This window comes from Myiozetetes cayanensis, unplaced genomic scaffold (assembly GCF_022539395.1).
Source record: "Myiozetetes cayanensis isolate MyiCay16 unplaced genomic scaffold, myiCay2020 scf47, whole genome shotgun sequence".
Taxonomy (NCBI): Eukaryota; Metazoa; Chordata; class Aves; order Passeriformes; family Tyrannidae; genus Myiozetetes; species Myiozetetes cayanensis.
In genome coordinates, this window is record NW_026087709.1 from 500,644 (window position 1) to 513,319 (window position 12,676).

The 12,676-nt window shown below is 69.3% G+C and overlaps 2 protein-coding genes across 4 annotated transcripts; one reads left to right on the forward strand and one right to left on the reverse strand.

Moving 5' to 3' along the window:
* Positions 1–373: 373 nt before the first annotated feature.
* Positions 374–3,068, reverse strand: ARF3 (ADP ribosylation factor 3). 3 transcript variants are annotated; one of them, XM_050331044.1, is made up of 4 exons: positions 2,948–3,068; positions 1,994–2,212; positions 1,561–1,883; positions 374–1,320 (listed from the first exon to the last, which is right to left on the reverse strand). In XM_050331044.1, exons 2-4 carry the CDS (start codon positions 2,139–2,141, stop codon positions 1,159–1,161), a joined length of 633 nt encoding a protein of 210 aa, XP_050187001.1. In that variant the 5' UTR covers positions 2,142–2,212; positions 2,948–3,068; the 3' UTR covers positions 374–1,158. The 3 variants fall into 3 exon arrangements, with proteins under 3 accessions (XP_050187001.1, XP_050187002.1, XP_050187003.1); XM_050331045.1 differs by having other exon boundaries at positions 1,994–2,173; positions 2,948–3,067; XM_050331046.1 differs by lacking the exon at positions 2,948–3,068 and having other exon boundaries at positions 1,561–1,685; positions 1,773–1,883; positions 1,994–2,211.
* A 2,741-nt stretch (positions 3,069–5,809) lies between these two features.
* Positions 5,810–7,661, forward strand: WNT1 (Wnt family member 1). Its single transcript, XM_050330990.1, has 4 exons — positions 5,810–5,910; positions 6,168–6,421; positions 6,608–6,873; positions 7,173–7,661. The coding sequence occupies exons 1-4, from the start codon at positions 5,810–5,812 to the stop codon at positions 7,659–7,661; spliced, it is 1,110 nt and encodes a 369-aa protein (XP_050186947.1).
* The last annotated feature ends 5,015 nt before the right edge of the window (positions 7,662–12,676 follow it).

Consider the following 12,676-nt stretch of genomic DNA (forward strand, 5'->3'; position numbering starts at 1 on the left):
TAAATGTGACTCAACCCCCTTTGACTTATGGGGGGGTGTGACACGGGGCTGGGGGGTGACACGGGGGGGCTGAGTCCCCACTCGCACCCGTCCCGGCACTGGCACCGTCCCCACGCCCCAGCTGGGATTAGCACTAATGGGATTTGCCATTTCATCCAATATTCCCCTAAAGATGAGCCTGGGAAGGGGGCTCCCCTCGTCCCCTGCCAGCCCCCTCCCTCGCCCCTGTTAAGCTCTTTCTAATTAAAGGCAGCCCGGGCTGTCCATCACCGTCCCCTCCACGGGACCCCCACGCCGGGGGGGCTGCGGAAGAAGAGACGAGGGGCAGTGCTACATAAAACATGTTTAATATCCAAGGGGGTTGGGAGGGGGTCACCCACCGTCTCAGGCGTGGGGGGTGGGGAGGGGGGCGAGAACACACGTCCCTGGACGGGGCAGAGCCGCAGCGACACGTCACACCAAGCACAGACCGGGGTATAAATACGGTGCTGGGGGAGGGGGGACAGCACGGGAGGGGGGACACCGTCTGTCTGTGAGGGGCAGGGACATACAATCACTATGCTGGCATGGGGGGTGGGGACAGGCGGCCAGGTGAGGGGGGGGCGCGGCCAGGGGGACCGTGGGGGTCCCAGCAGCCTCATGTCCCCCCCCCTCCATTAGAGTCGCGCTGCGGGGAGGAGACCTGCCTCGAAGTGACATGGGGGGGCCGGGGACGTGTGGGACCCCCGGGGGGGGCACGCAGGGCCAGGAGGGGGTGCTGGGAGGGGAGGACGGGGGTGTATGGTCCCAAATCCCCCCCACGGCCCCACTGCCCTCACATTTGGTCCAGAGGAAGGCAAGGGGTGTGGGGACATGCATGGGGACAGGGTGTCCCTGGCCCCCCCGGTCAGGGCAACACCAAGGGGACTCCCCCAGCCCCCATCCCCCACTCCTCTCCTGGGGCTCTGCCCCCGCCCCCCCCGGGCGCTATATAGAGCTCTAATTCCACGCACGCACACACGAGATCCGAGGGGAACCAGGGGGACCCCGAGAAAGGCGAAAAACCCCACAGCAACCGGTGCCAGAAGAAAGCAAAACCCAGCCGGGGCGGGGAGGGGGCGGCCAGGGGGGCCCTGGCATGGCCCCAAGGGGGGCCAGGGGGGCACAGGGCGGCCCCCCTCACTTCTTGTTCTTGAGCTGGTTGGCGAGCCAGTCGAGGCCCTCGTAGAGCCCGTCCCCGCTGGTGGCACAGGTGGCCTGGATGTACCAGTTACGGTGGCGCAGGGAGTGCAGCCCCAGCTTGTCCGTGATCTCCGCCGCGTTCATGGCGTTGGGCAGGTCCTGGGGGGGCACAGGGAGGGGCATCAGGGTTAAACACCACTCCTGATGCCACGGGGATGGACACAGTCCTGCCACGGGGTCTCTTTGGCACCAGACTTGGTGCCAGGGACACGGGCACAGTCCTGCCACGGCGGGGGCCAGATACCAGCCCTGACACCACCGGGATAGGCACAGCCTATCCTGGCACAGCCCTGATGCCCTGGGGACGATCTCAGCCCCGCCACCTGCCCCCAGACCCACCTGCTTGTTGGCGAAGACGAGCAGGACGGCGTCCCGCAGCTCATCCTCCGCCAGCATCCGCATCAGCTCCTCCCGCGCCTCGTTCACCCGCTCCCGGTCGTTGCTGTCCACCACGAAGATCAGCCCTGGGGGGCAGGAGCGGGCGCTGACGGGGTCCCCTCGGCCACCCCCGTCCCCGTGTCCCCCAGCCCCGTGTCCCCCAGGACACCTACCCTGGGTGTTTTGGAAGTAGTGCCTCCAGAGGGGCCGGATCTTGTCCTGCCCACCCACGTCCCACACGGTGAAGCTGATGTTCTTGTACTCCACCGTCTCCACGTTGAAGCCTGCGGGGAGCGACAGAAGAGGGAAACTGAGGCACGGGGAGCCACGAGCCCCCTCAGAGGAGCCCTGATGGGGAGGGGTCCGCGCTCGGTGCCCCCGTAACCCCACCCACCGATGGTGGGGATGGTGGTGACGATCTCTCCCAGTTTGAGCTTGTAGAGGATGGTGGTCTTCCCGGCGGCGTCCAGCCCCACCATCAGGATCCGCATCTCCTTCTTCCCAATCAGGCTCTTCAGCAGGTTCCCGAAGATGTTGCCCATGGTGACGGCGGCGCTGGCTCCGAGGCCGGATCCTGCGGGGGCACGGGGCAGGCTGGGGGTGGCCCTGAAATCTGCGGGGAAGGAGCTGTAGGGGTCCCCCGTGCTCCAGGGGGGCTGCGGGGATGGGGGAGCCCCATGTCCTGGGGGGATACAGGGCTTGGGGGACCCCAAGTAAGGGGCTGGGGAGTGGGTCACACACTGCGTGGGGGTGTCCCTGTGTGCAGCTCGATATGGGGGGGCTGTAAGGAGGGGGGGGTGAACCCTTCAAGGGGACTGCCCAGGGTGCTGCACTGGGGGAAACTGAGGCAGAGATGGCGCCCTACTCGGGGGGAGCAAAGCTCCCCTGGCCCCGACTCCCCCTTGGCACCTCCAGCCCCCGCATGACCCCCCCATCACCGCAGCCTGGCCAGGGAGGCCCCCATCGCCCTCCCCGCACCTCAGCGTGTCTCCCCACCAGTCAAGTGTTCAGCCGCCCACCCACCTCCGGGACCCCCCGAATTCACCGCGCCCCCCATCCTCCCAAATCACCGCCCCCCACCCCGCACTGCGCCGCCCCCCGCGCCGCATCGCCCCCGCCCCCGCCCGCCGCACCGCACCGCATCCCCCTCCCCGGTGCGACCCCGCTCCCCACCCCTCCGCTCCCGGGGCTCCGCACCCCCCGCCGCACCGGGCACCCCCGCACGCGCTGCAGCCCCCGCGGCGGTGCGGTGCCGACCCCCTGTGCGTGTGTGTGTGTGTGCGTGTCCCATCCACCCCGGCGATGCCCGCGCCCCGCATCCTCCGCGGTGCGGCGCGGGCCCCCGCACCTGGTGCCGGTGCCGGTGCCGGTGCCGGTGCCGCCCCCGCCGCCGCTGACTCTGCACTGCTCCCGCCGCCGGAAGCGGAGGCCCCGATCGCGCCGATCTCGCGAGAGCGCCCGGTGCCCCCGCCGCCCCGCACCGCTTCCGCACAACCCCCTCCCCGCACCGGGACCGGGGCGCGCGGGAGCGGCGGGGGAACGGGGGACGGAGGAGGTGCAATCGCGAGAGCCGCGAGGCGTTACCATGGCAACGGATGCAGCAGTGCGGGGAGGCTGTGAGGGGGGTCCCAGATTCGTTCCCCGCCCACACCCCCGGTCGTGAGGCCCCTACTTTGGGGGACCCGCACCGGGGGTCGGGATGGGGTGGTGGGGAGCGGGGGGGTCCCGGTGTTCCCCCACGCCGTGAGCACCGGCGGGGCAGAACCCCGTTCGACCCGGGCGTGCCCTCTGCTTCACGGGGGGGCGGGGACCCCAAAACGTCACGGGTGTCCCAGGGATATTCCCCCCCAAGTACGGGAATCCCGGGCCAGGTTGAGCCCGCCCGCACGGTCCCGGTCCCGGTCCCGGTCCCGGCTGTAACGAGGCCGTCCCGGTGCTCACGGGCAGGGCAGGGACTGGCAGTGGGTGCGGGGGACCCCCGGGTCCCCCTCCACGTCCGTGTGTCCCCTTGTCCGTCCGTCCACTCCTGCTTGGTGAGACGGGACGAGACGGGCGCCCCCGCCCCCGACCCGGTACCGGCGGCCGCCCCGGGGGTACCGGCAGCACCAAGCGCCCCGACGGCTGAGGGAACGGCTCCACCGACCCCCCGGGGCTGGGGGGGTTCCCGAGCATCGCCCATCGGGTTGCAGCAGAGGGTATGGGGGGGAACGGGGATTCGGGGCACCGGCCAGGGGGTTCGGGGGGTCCGGAGGTCCCGGAGAATCCCGGGATGTAGCGAGGGAGGCGCAGGCCGTGTTTGGACCCCGCCGCTGGTGGCACAACCCCGGGCAGGGCCCTCTCGGCCGCGCCCCGGGGCCTCCCCGCGGCCGCTGACCTCAGCCCCGGGAGCCCCGACGGGGCGGCGGCCGGAGGGCGCGGACACGGCCCGGCCTGGCCGGGAACCGGGGCGGGGGGAGGCGGCAGAGCCGTCCTGGATCAGACCCCGGGACGGCCTCGGGCCCCTCCCGGACCAGGGGAGGGGGTGTGGGGGGTGCCCGGTGCGAGCCCCCCGCCGCCTCCGCTGTCCCGGGCTTTGTCCGTCCCTGAATTGAACTGGTGATCGGCGGCCCCGGGCCGTGACGGGCGAGCGGGGCTAATCCGGCCCCGCATGACTGGTCCGGGGAAACCGCGGCGGGGGGATTACCCCCCCCGACCCCCTCCCCAACGGGGGGCTCCGCTCAGCCCCCCCGGCTCGCCCGGCTCCTCACCGGGAACTTCACATGCGCCCGGGGACAGAGGGGAAAGAGCCTTGTCCTGCGTGACCGTGTCCTGACCGTGGGTACCCCGGGCCGACCCCCTGAGTCCAGGCACCCCCTGCCCTTCATTCTTCCATCTCAGTCCCTCCGTCCTCCCGGTTCATCCCTCCCTCTGGCACACGCGGTACCGGCCCAGACCAGGGGCCCCAGGGCAGCGGGAGCCGTGCGGGACCGTGCCGCGCCCAAGAGGGTTGCGCACTCCGTGGGTGTCCACGGGCACGTTCACGAGGGTGCGGGGTGCCTCTAGGACAGCCCGGGACACTCCGGTCCCGAGCGGCAAAGGACGCAGCAGTCCCGTCGCGCCGGGCACGGACAGGTGCGAGAGAGGGATCTGGGGGCTCCGGACCATCACAGTCACCGGCGCGGCCCCGGTGGTCCTACGTCCCGGGGGCTGCACATCGTGTCCCCTCAAAGCCCGTGGCCCCGGGACGGCGTTCCCGAGCTGTCCCGGGACTGTAGTCCCCGTGCGCCCCAGGGTGTACCGAGATTCTGCCTCTCCCGTGCACGCCGGGCTGTCCTGAGAGATCCAGGGCTATCCCCATTCCCCACTCCCTCCGTAAACCCGGAGTCGTCCCGGGCCGTCCCGGACTATTCCGGGACCGACTCCTCCCTGCACCGGGAGCTGTCGCGGGCCGTGCCGGGCTCCCCCCGCCGGTGCCGGTAGAACGTGTGCGAGGGGCGGCGGGGAGGGCGGGGGGCGGCAGCCGGGGGCTCTGGGCACGGGGCCGGGGCGCAGCCACCCGCCGGGCTAATCCGGCCCGTGACGGACAGCCCCGGCGCCGCCGCTCCCGCCGCCCCGTAAGAGGTGCCGCGGCTCCGCCGCTCCCCATTGTTAGGGCGAGGACGCGGGGAGGCCCCGCGCGGCGGGACCGGCCCACGGGGACCCTCCGCGCCGCCCCTATAAGAGGGAAGGGGCTGGAAGATGCTCCCGGGTGCTGAGCGCTGCGCACCCGCCGCGCCGAGCCGAGTCCAGCCGGGCCGCCTCTCCGGGGAGCCTCCGGCACCGAGCACCGGGCACCGGCACCGGGTCCCGCGAACGGACTGCCGAGAACCGGTACCGACACCGGGTACCGCGCCCGGACTGCCGAGCACCGGGCACAGAGCACCGTGTTTCCAGCGGCGGCACCGCGCACGGAGCGCCCGACGCCGCGCTCCAGGGACCGGGCAGGGAGCGCCGGGCACCGCACCCCCGACGCCGCGCCCCGGCCACCGGCTGCACCCCGGTGCCGGTGCCGGTGCCGGCCCGCCCGCCCGGCGCTCCCCGCGTCCCCCCGCGGCCGTCCTGATCTCGGAGCCGCCCCGCGCGTCCGGAAACACGCGTGGATGTAGCGGCCGGGTCGGGGGCTCCGCGGCACCATAAATACCGGGACGGCCGCTCGCCCGCGCACTCTGCCGGGGCTCCCGGGGCCAGAGCCATGCGCGCGGCCGCGCTGGGGCTGGCGCTCCGGGCGCTCTGGGCTCTGGCCCTCTCCTCCCTCTCCAACACGCTGGCGGTGAACAACAGCGGGCGGTGGTGGTGAGTCCGACAGCACCGGCACCGGGGCAGTGGGGTGGGAGAGCGGGGCTGCCACCGGCACAGCAGCAGCTGCCCCGGACCCAGGGATGGGGCACGTGGGGGACACAGGGCTGCGATCCCCGGGGTGGGATCCCTGCGGGGGATACCCAGGGAGGAGGATGCTCCAGCAGTATCGAGGAGTCTCTGGGGAGGCTGAGGTGAGGAGGGAGATGCCGGGGACCGCCCGCTGGTGGTCACTGTCCCCACCTGTGCCACAGGGGCATCATCAATGTGGCCTCGTCCACCAACCTGCTGACGGACTCCAAGAACGTGCAGCTGGTGCTGGACCCCAGCCTGCAGCTGCTGAGCCGCAAGCAGCGCAAGCTGATCCGGCAGAACCCCGGCATCCTGCACAGCGTCAGCTCCGGCCTCCAGACCGCCATCAAGGAGTGCAAGTGGCAGTTCCGCAACCGCCGCTGGAACTGTCCCACCTCGCAGGGCCCCAACATCTTCGGCAAAATCGTCAACCGGGGTGAGGCTGCGAGGCAGCATGGGGGTCCCCGGACCCCCTCCGTGCACCCCCGAGATGGGATGCTCAGCAAAGCACCCCTGGTTTGCTCTGGGGCATCACCAGCCTGTCGTGGTGGAGGTCTGGGGGTGCTGCTGGGTGCCCCCTCATCACCCTGGCAGCACCCTGAGGCCCCACTCCCCCCCACAGGCTGCCGGGAGACGGCGTTCATCTTCGCCATCACCAGCGCCGGCGTGACGCACTCGGTGGCCCGGTCGTGCTCCGAGGGCTCCATCGAGTCCTGCACCTGCGACTACCGGCGCCGTGGCCCTGGGGGGCCCGACTGGCACTGGGGGGGCTGCAGTGACAACATCGACTTCGGGCGCCTCTTCGGGAGGGAGTTTGTGGACTCCAGTGAGAAGGGCCGAGACCTGCGTTTCCTCATGAACCTGCACAACAACGAGGCCGGGCGCATGGTGAGGGCACCAGGGACATGGTGAGGGCACCAGGGACATGGTGAGGGCACCAGGGGCATGGTGAGGGCATGCCCTGGGGGCTGCAGGCAGCACTGGTGTGGGCACAGGGATGGGCACAGCCACCAAGCCCCCCAGCCTGTCCCCATGTGTGGGTCAGAGAAGAGTCTCCCCCTTGGCTTTGGGAGGCTGAGCATGATGTGATGCTGTGGGGAAATGGGGTGCAGGAGCTCCGTGGTTCCCAGGGTGGGGAGGGTTCCAGGCTGCTCACAGCACCCCAAACCCCCCCTTTTCCCTTCCAGACTGTCTTCTCGGAGATGCGCCAGGAGTGCAAGTGCCACGGCATGTCGGGCTCCTGCACCGTCCGCACCTGCTGGATGCGGCTGCCCACCTTCCGCGCCGTGGGCGACGTCCTGAAGGATCGCTTCGACGGCGCCTCCCGCGTCATCTACGGCAACAAGGGCAGCAACCGCGCGTCGAGGGTGGAGCTGCACCACCTGGAGCCTGAGAACCCGGCCCACAAGCCGCCCTCGCCCCACGACCTCGTCTACTTCGAGAAGTCCCCCAACTTCTGCACCTACAGCGGGAAGACGGGCACGGCGGGCACGGCGGGGAGGTTCTGCAACAGCTCCTCGCCGGGGCTGGATGGGTGTGAGCTGCTGTGCTGCGGGCGCGGGTACCGCACGCGCACCCAGCGCGTCACCGAGCGCTGCAACTGCACCTTCCACTGGTGCTGCCACGTCAGCTGCCTCAACTGCACCAACACCCAGGTGCTGCACGAGTGTCTGTGACCCCCCCCCACCCCCCCGGGACCACCAGCCCCGGAGGGGGTCTGCGCCGCACACCCCCCATGACGGGTGCCCGGCGGGATTGGAGGCACCCGTGGGTGGGGGTATGGATGTACCCCCAGGGACCCCCATCCTGCCATGGGTGGGCTCGGTGCCACGCACCTTCCTGGCCACACCCCGGCTCCACGGGGTCCCCTCCTTACTGTAAATAAAATATTTATTGTGGACGGTTTGATGCCGTCGCTCCCTCCCCGCTTCGCTGGCCCCAGGCCCTGTTTTTTATAATTAAAGATAATAATAATTAATAATAATTAATAATAATGATGCTTTGTTACAGGTGTCACTTGATAGCCTTTAGAGAAGAATAAAGGATATATTTTTATCAGTCCTGCCCTGATTCGTGTCTGGGGGGGCTGAGGAAACGAGGGGACAAGCCGGGGGGGGAACAACAATGTCCCCCACACTGTGGGGTCTGCTGCCCATGTCCTTCTGTCTGTCCATCACCTCTCCATCCCCTCACTTCCCATTCCGTGTCCATCAGCCCCTCCAGCCTCTGTCTGTCCATCCTTCTCCTCCTTCCCTCCCCTCTCCACCATCCCCTCCCCACAGACCCCCTTCTTTCTCCCGCTGTGCCCTTCTCCAGCCCAGCCATCCCGGCGGGTCCCTGCGCAGGGCTGGGGCGCCCATCACCATGGCACCTGGGCCGCGGCATCTCCGGCGCTGGAATTCGCCAGGGCGGCGGGGCTGGTGCCGCCGAGGCCGGGCGTTGGGAGCGGCCCCGGGAGGTACAAGACGGCAGACAGGGAATGAGCATCGTCCATCACCGCTCCCGGCCGGGGCTGACGGCTCCCCTCGGCTCCGGGGGAGGAGGGGGACCGGGGAGGGCACTGGGGTTACCGGGGCGGGGGCCAGAGGGGTCGGGGATGGCCACTGGCCCCACACACAGCCCCACATCCACGTGTGGGGTCTGGCCACAGCCAGAGAAAGGCCGTGGCAAAGGTGGGGCACAGTTCTGTGGCTGGCAGGTGTCCTGCTGGCATGGGTATCCCCCTGGGATGGGCATCCCTTCAGGACAGGCTTCCCTCCGAGATGGGCATCCCACCAGGACAGGCCTCCCAGAAGAACGAACATCCCCTTGGGACAGCCATCCCACTGGAATGGGCATCCCACCGGGACAGGTACCCCCTTGGGATGAGCATCCCACTGGGGTGTGCATCACCCTGGGATGTGTTTCCCCCTGGGCTGAGCATCGCACAGGGGTGGAAATAGCCCCAGGATGGGCACTCTTGAGGAGGGCATCGCTCTGGGACAGGCATCCCACTGGGATGGGTTTCCCCCCAGGGTGGGTATCCCCTGGGACAGAGCACCCCTGGGGTTGGCACAGGGCCCACATGTCCCCCTCCCCTCCACCCCCCACCCTGTGACGTCACACCTTGGGGATCTCACAACCTGCGTGTCCGGGGGACCCCCAGCCCGGTGCCCACCTGCCCTGAGGTCCCCGCAGCCCGGGCTGCCCTCCGGAGCCGGGAACCTCGCGGGGCCCCCGGGGCTCCACCGCATCAAAGGCTGCGGGGATGACGCGGCCACCACCCGAAATATCCCGCGGAGCCGATAGTGGAAAAGTTGATGTTTAGACGCCGAGGAGGGGGGGGGAAAAACACCCCGGGGGCCCCCGCTGCCCGCGCCAAGGTCAAAACACAGCCCAGCGTGGGGAATAAAATACCGAAATGCGAGGAAAACGCCTGGAAAGGAACACAGCCCGAAATAACCCTCCGAGCATCTCCCGCCTGCCGGGTTATCTGCCTGCTAAATTCTGCTCCTGCTCCGGCATGAAAATAGCCTGTTTTCCTGCGGTAGGAGTCAGGAATATAGATAATGACATTCTTATAAGTCACCTCTGTTACTCAGCTTTTCCTGCGTGCCGGTGACCGCCGGGCACCTCGGGCAGCCACGACCCCCGGGCGGGCAGGAGCACCCCGGGCACAGGACACAGACCTCCCCAGCTTGGACAAATATTCCTGAGCGCTGGAAATAGCTGCTGTGGGCCAGCGCAGGGACAGGGACAGGGAGAGGGACAGGGACAGGGCAGTCCCGCCCTGTGCCAGCCCGTCACATCTGGGAAGCCGGGTGACAGCTGGATGGTGGCCACAAGCTGGGCCTGATGAGGGCTGGGACACCCCCTGGCAGGGATGGGGTGCAGGGGGGCTCTGCCTGGGGGCGTGGGACACAGGGACAGCACAATGCCCAGAGGGACAGAGCCATGCCCAGAGGTGCAGGACAGAGGGACAGGGCAGTGCCCAGGGGTGCAGGACAGAGGGACAGGGATGCTCCCAGAAGTGCAGGACAGAGAGATGGTGTCATTCCCAGAAACGCAGGGCAGGATGACACACAGAGGTGCAGGACAGAGGGACAGAGACATGCCCAGGGGTGCAGGACAGAGGGATGGTGTCATTTCCAGAAGCTCAGGACAAAAGGTCAGGACAGTGCCCAGAGTTGCAGGACAGACAGACAGAGCTGTGCCCTCCTGCACTGACTGTCTGGTGGCCCCATCCCACCTGCAGGACCGTCCCCATCCCATCCCGTCCCCACGGCCAGCAGCACAGCCCCGTCCCGGTTCCCCTCGCCTCCGGTCGGCGCGGACCCGCGTCCCGCCCGCTCCCGGCTTGTCCGGCCGCCCCCTCCCCTCCCATCCGCCGCATTCCTCCGGCGCGGGGCCAACGCGCCCAGCAACGGTGGCAGCGCTGGCCTCTAATCCCCGGGCATGCCAGCCCCGGGGGGACCGTCGCCGTCACCCACTCCCTGATAGGTGACCAATGCCCGAGACGAACAATTAGGGACAAAGCGGAGCCGCCGGGGGCTAACGCCGGCCTTCACGGGTGCCTTGTGCGGCATTCGGCGGGTTTAATGAATTGTCCATCAATCCTTTCAGCTCCGCTCGCCCGGGCTGGATTAATCTGAGAAGCCGCAGTGGGGAAGGAGCCGCTAAGCCTGTATTTATTACTCTGCCATTGTAACTAATTGAGGTAATTATCTGTGACTCCAACCCCGCGCAACAATGCCGCATTCACCGGACCCTTCCCACCGGCTCCTCGCGCGGCCTGGGAGAGCCGGCACCGCGGGTAGGACGCAGGGACGCGGTGGGGATGCTGGGATGGGGACAGGCAGCGTTGTGGCGTGGCTGGCACCTCGGCTGACCAGGTGACACCACGCTGTGGGGACGCGGACAGCGCCGAGGGCACCCGTGGGTCGTGGCATGGCCAGTGCCAGCTGCACACGTGGGTCACGGCTCTGCGGGGACACCAACAGCACTGGCACGTACACGGGCAGGGATCTCGGGACGCCACCGTCACCAGTGCCACGCGAGGGTCACGGCTCTCAGGCACCACCAGCATCCAGACACGCGTGGGTCACAGTTCCTCGGGAACACAGCCAGCACTGGCACATACATGACCACAGCTCTCTGGGGACACCGCCAGCACCGGTGACACACGCGGGTCACGACTGTCTGGGGATAGCAGTCCCCAGGTGACACCGCCAGCCCTGGTGACACATGAGGGTCACGGCTCTCTGGGGACACCAGTGTCACCGGTGACACACGGGGCTGTGGTGACTCTCAGGCGGCACGCATGGTTCGCGTTCCCTGGGGACACCGGCGACGGTCCCGGTGCCGGACCCGGTGCCCCCCGGTGCCCCCCGGGGCTGTGGGTCACCGGCTGCGCGGCGACATCTGGCGGCCGCGGGCGACACCGCGCCCCGGGCCGGTGCCACCGGTACCGGGGGGACCCCACGGGCCGAGCCCCCCGCGGGGACTCCGGGCTGCGGCGGGTCCGGGGGGAGGCGGGTGCCCGGGGGCCGGGGGCGGTGCTGGCGCCGGCGCAGCCCGAATTAGAAGGTGATTTTCCCGGCGGGGAGCGGGTTTGGGCAGGAGCTGATCCCACGGGAGGGGCCGCGCCGCTGCCCCCGCGTCTGGGACACCCCGCGCCACGCCGGGCAGGGTGCCGAGCCGTGACGTGCTGTGCCGAGCTGTGCCAGGCTGCACCAGCCCGTGCCAGGCTGCAGCTAGCTGTGCTGGGCTGTTAAGGGCTTTGCCAAGCTGTGCGGGGCCGTGTCGTGCCAAGCTGAGCCGTGCCTGGCTCCATCAGGTTGTGCCAAGATGTGCCAAGCAGAGCGGTGCTGTGCCGAGCAGCCTGGCCCGGGCTCTTCTGTGCTCTTCAGGGCTGTGCTGAGCTGTGCTGAGCTGTGCCAGGCTGCTGTGCCATGGGGAGCCATGCCAAGCCGTGCCAACCTGTGTCAGGCTACACCAGGCTGTGCCAAGATGTGCTGAGCTGTGCCAGGTCATACCAAGCCGTGCCGTGGCCGTGGCAGGTTGTGGCAGATGGAGCCGTGCCGTGACTCTGTGACAAGCCAAGTGGACCACACTGCACTGTGCCAGCCCTCCTGTGCCGTGCCAGCCCTCCTGTGCCGTGCCAGGCCACGCCGAGCCGTGCCAGGTGCCACTGCACCCCACAGCTGTGCCGTGCCGGGCTGAGGTCACCGTCGGGGCTCGGGTCAGGCCCAGGTGTGGGACGTGCCAGGCCGGGGGGACACACGGGGTGACGTGGCCATGGGGGTGCCCCCCCGGCCGGCTGGATCCCCCCGGCTGCGCCGGCTGCCCCGCGCCGTGACCTCCGGGCCGGTGTCACCGCGATAATGACAGGGTCGCGCAGGGGGGCGGGGGAGGAGCCGGTTTTAAATAACGTGCAAATTGGACACGATATTTGTGCGGTTTCCTGGGGCCGGGGGGATCCTCCCCCCCAGCAGTGTGACTAAGAGGTGGCGGCTGCTCGGGGGGGGGGGGACGGCACCCCCCGGTGAGTCACTCGGGGTCCCCCCCCGGCCGTGACGTGGGGCCAGTGGCCGAGGGCCAGACCTGCTGCACTCACCTACTCATTATGGGGGACACGGGGGGGGGTGTTGGCACGTCCCACCCGTGTTGTGACACGCTGAGGTGCCCAGCGGGATGCCCGGGGCCTCTGGCT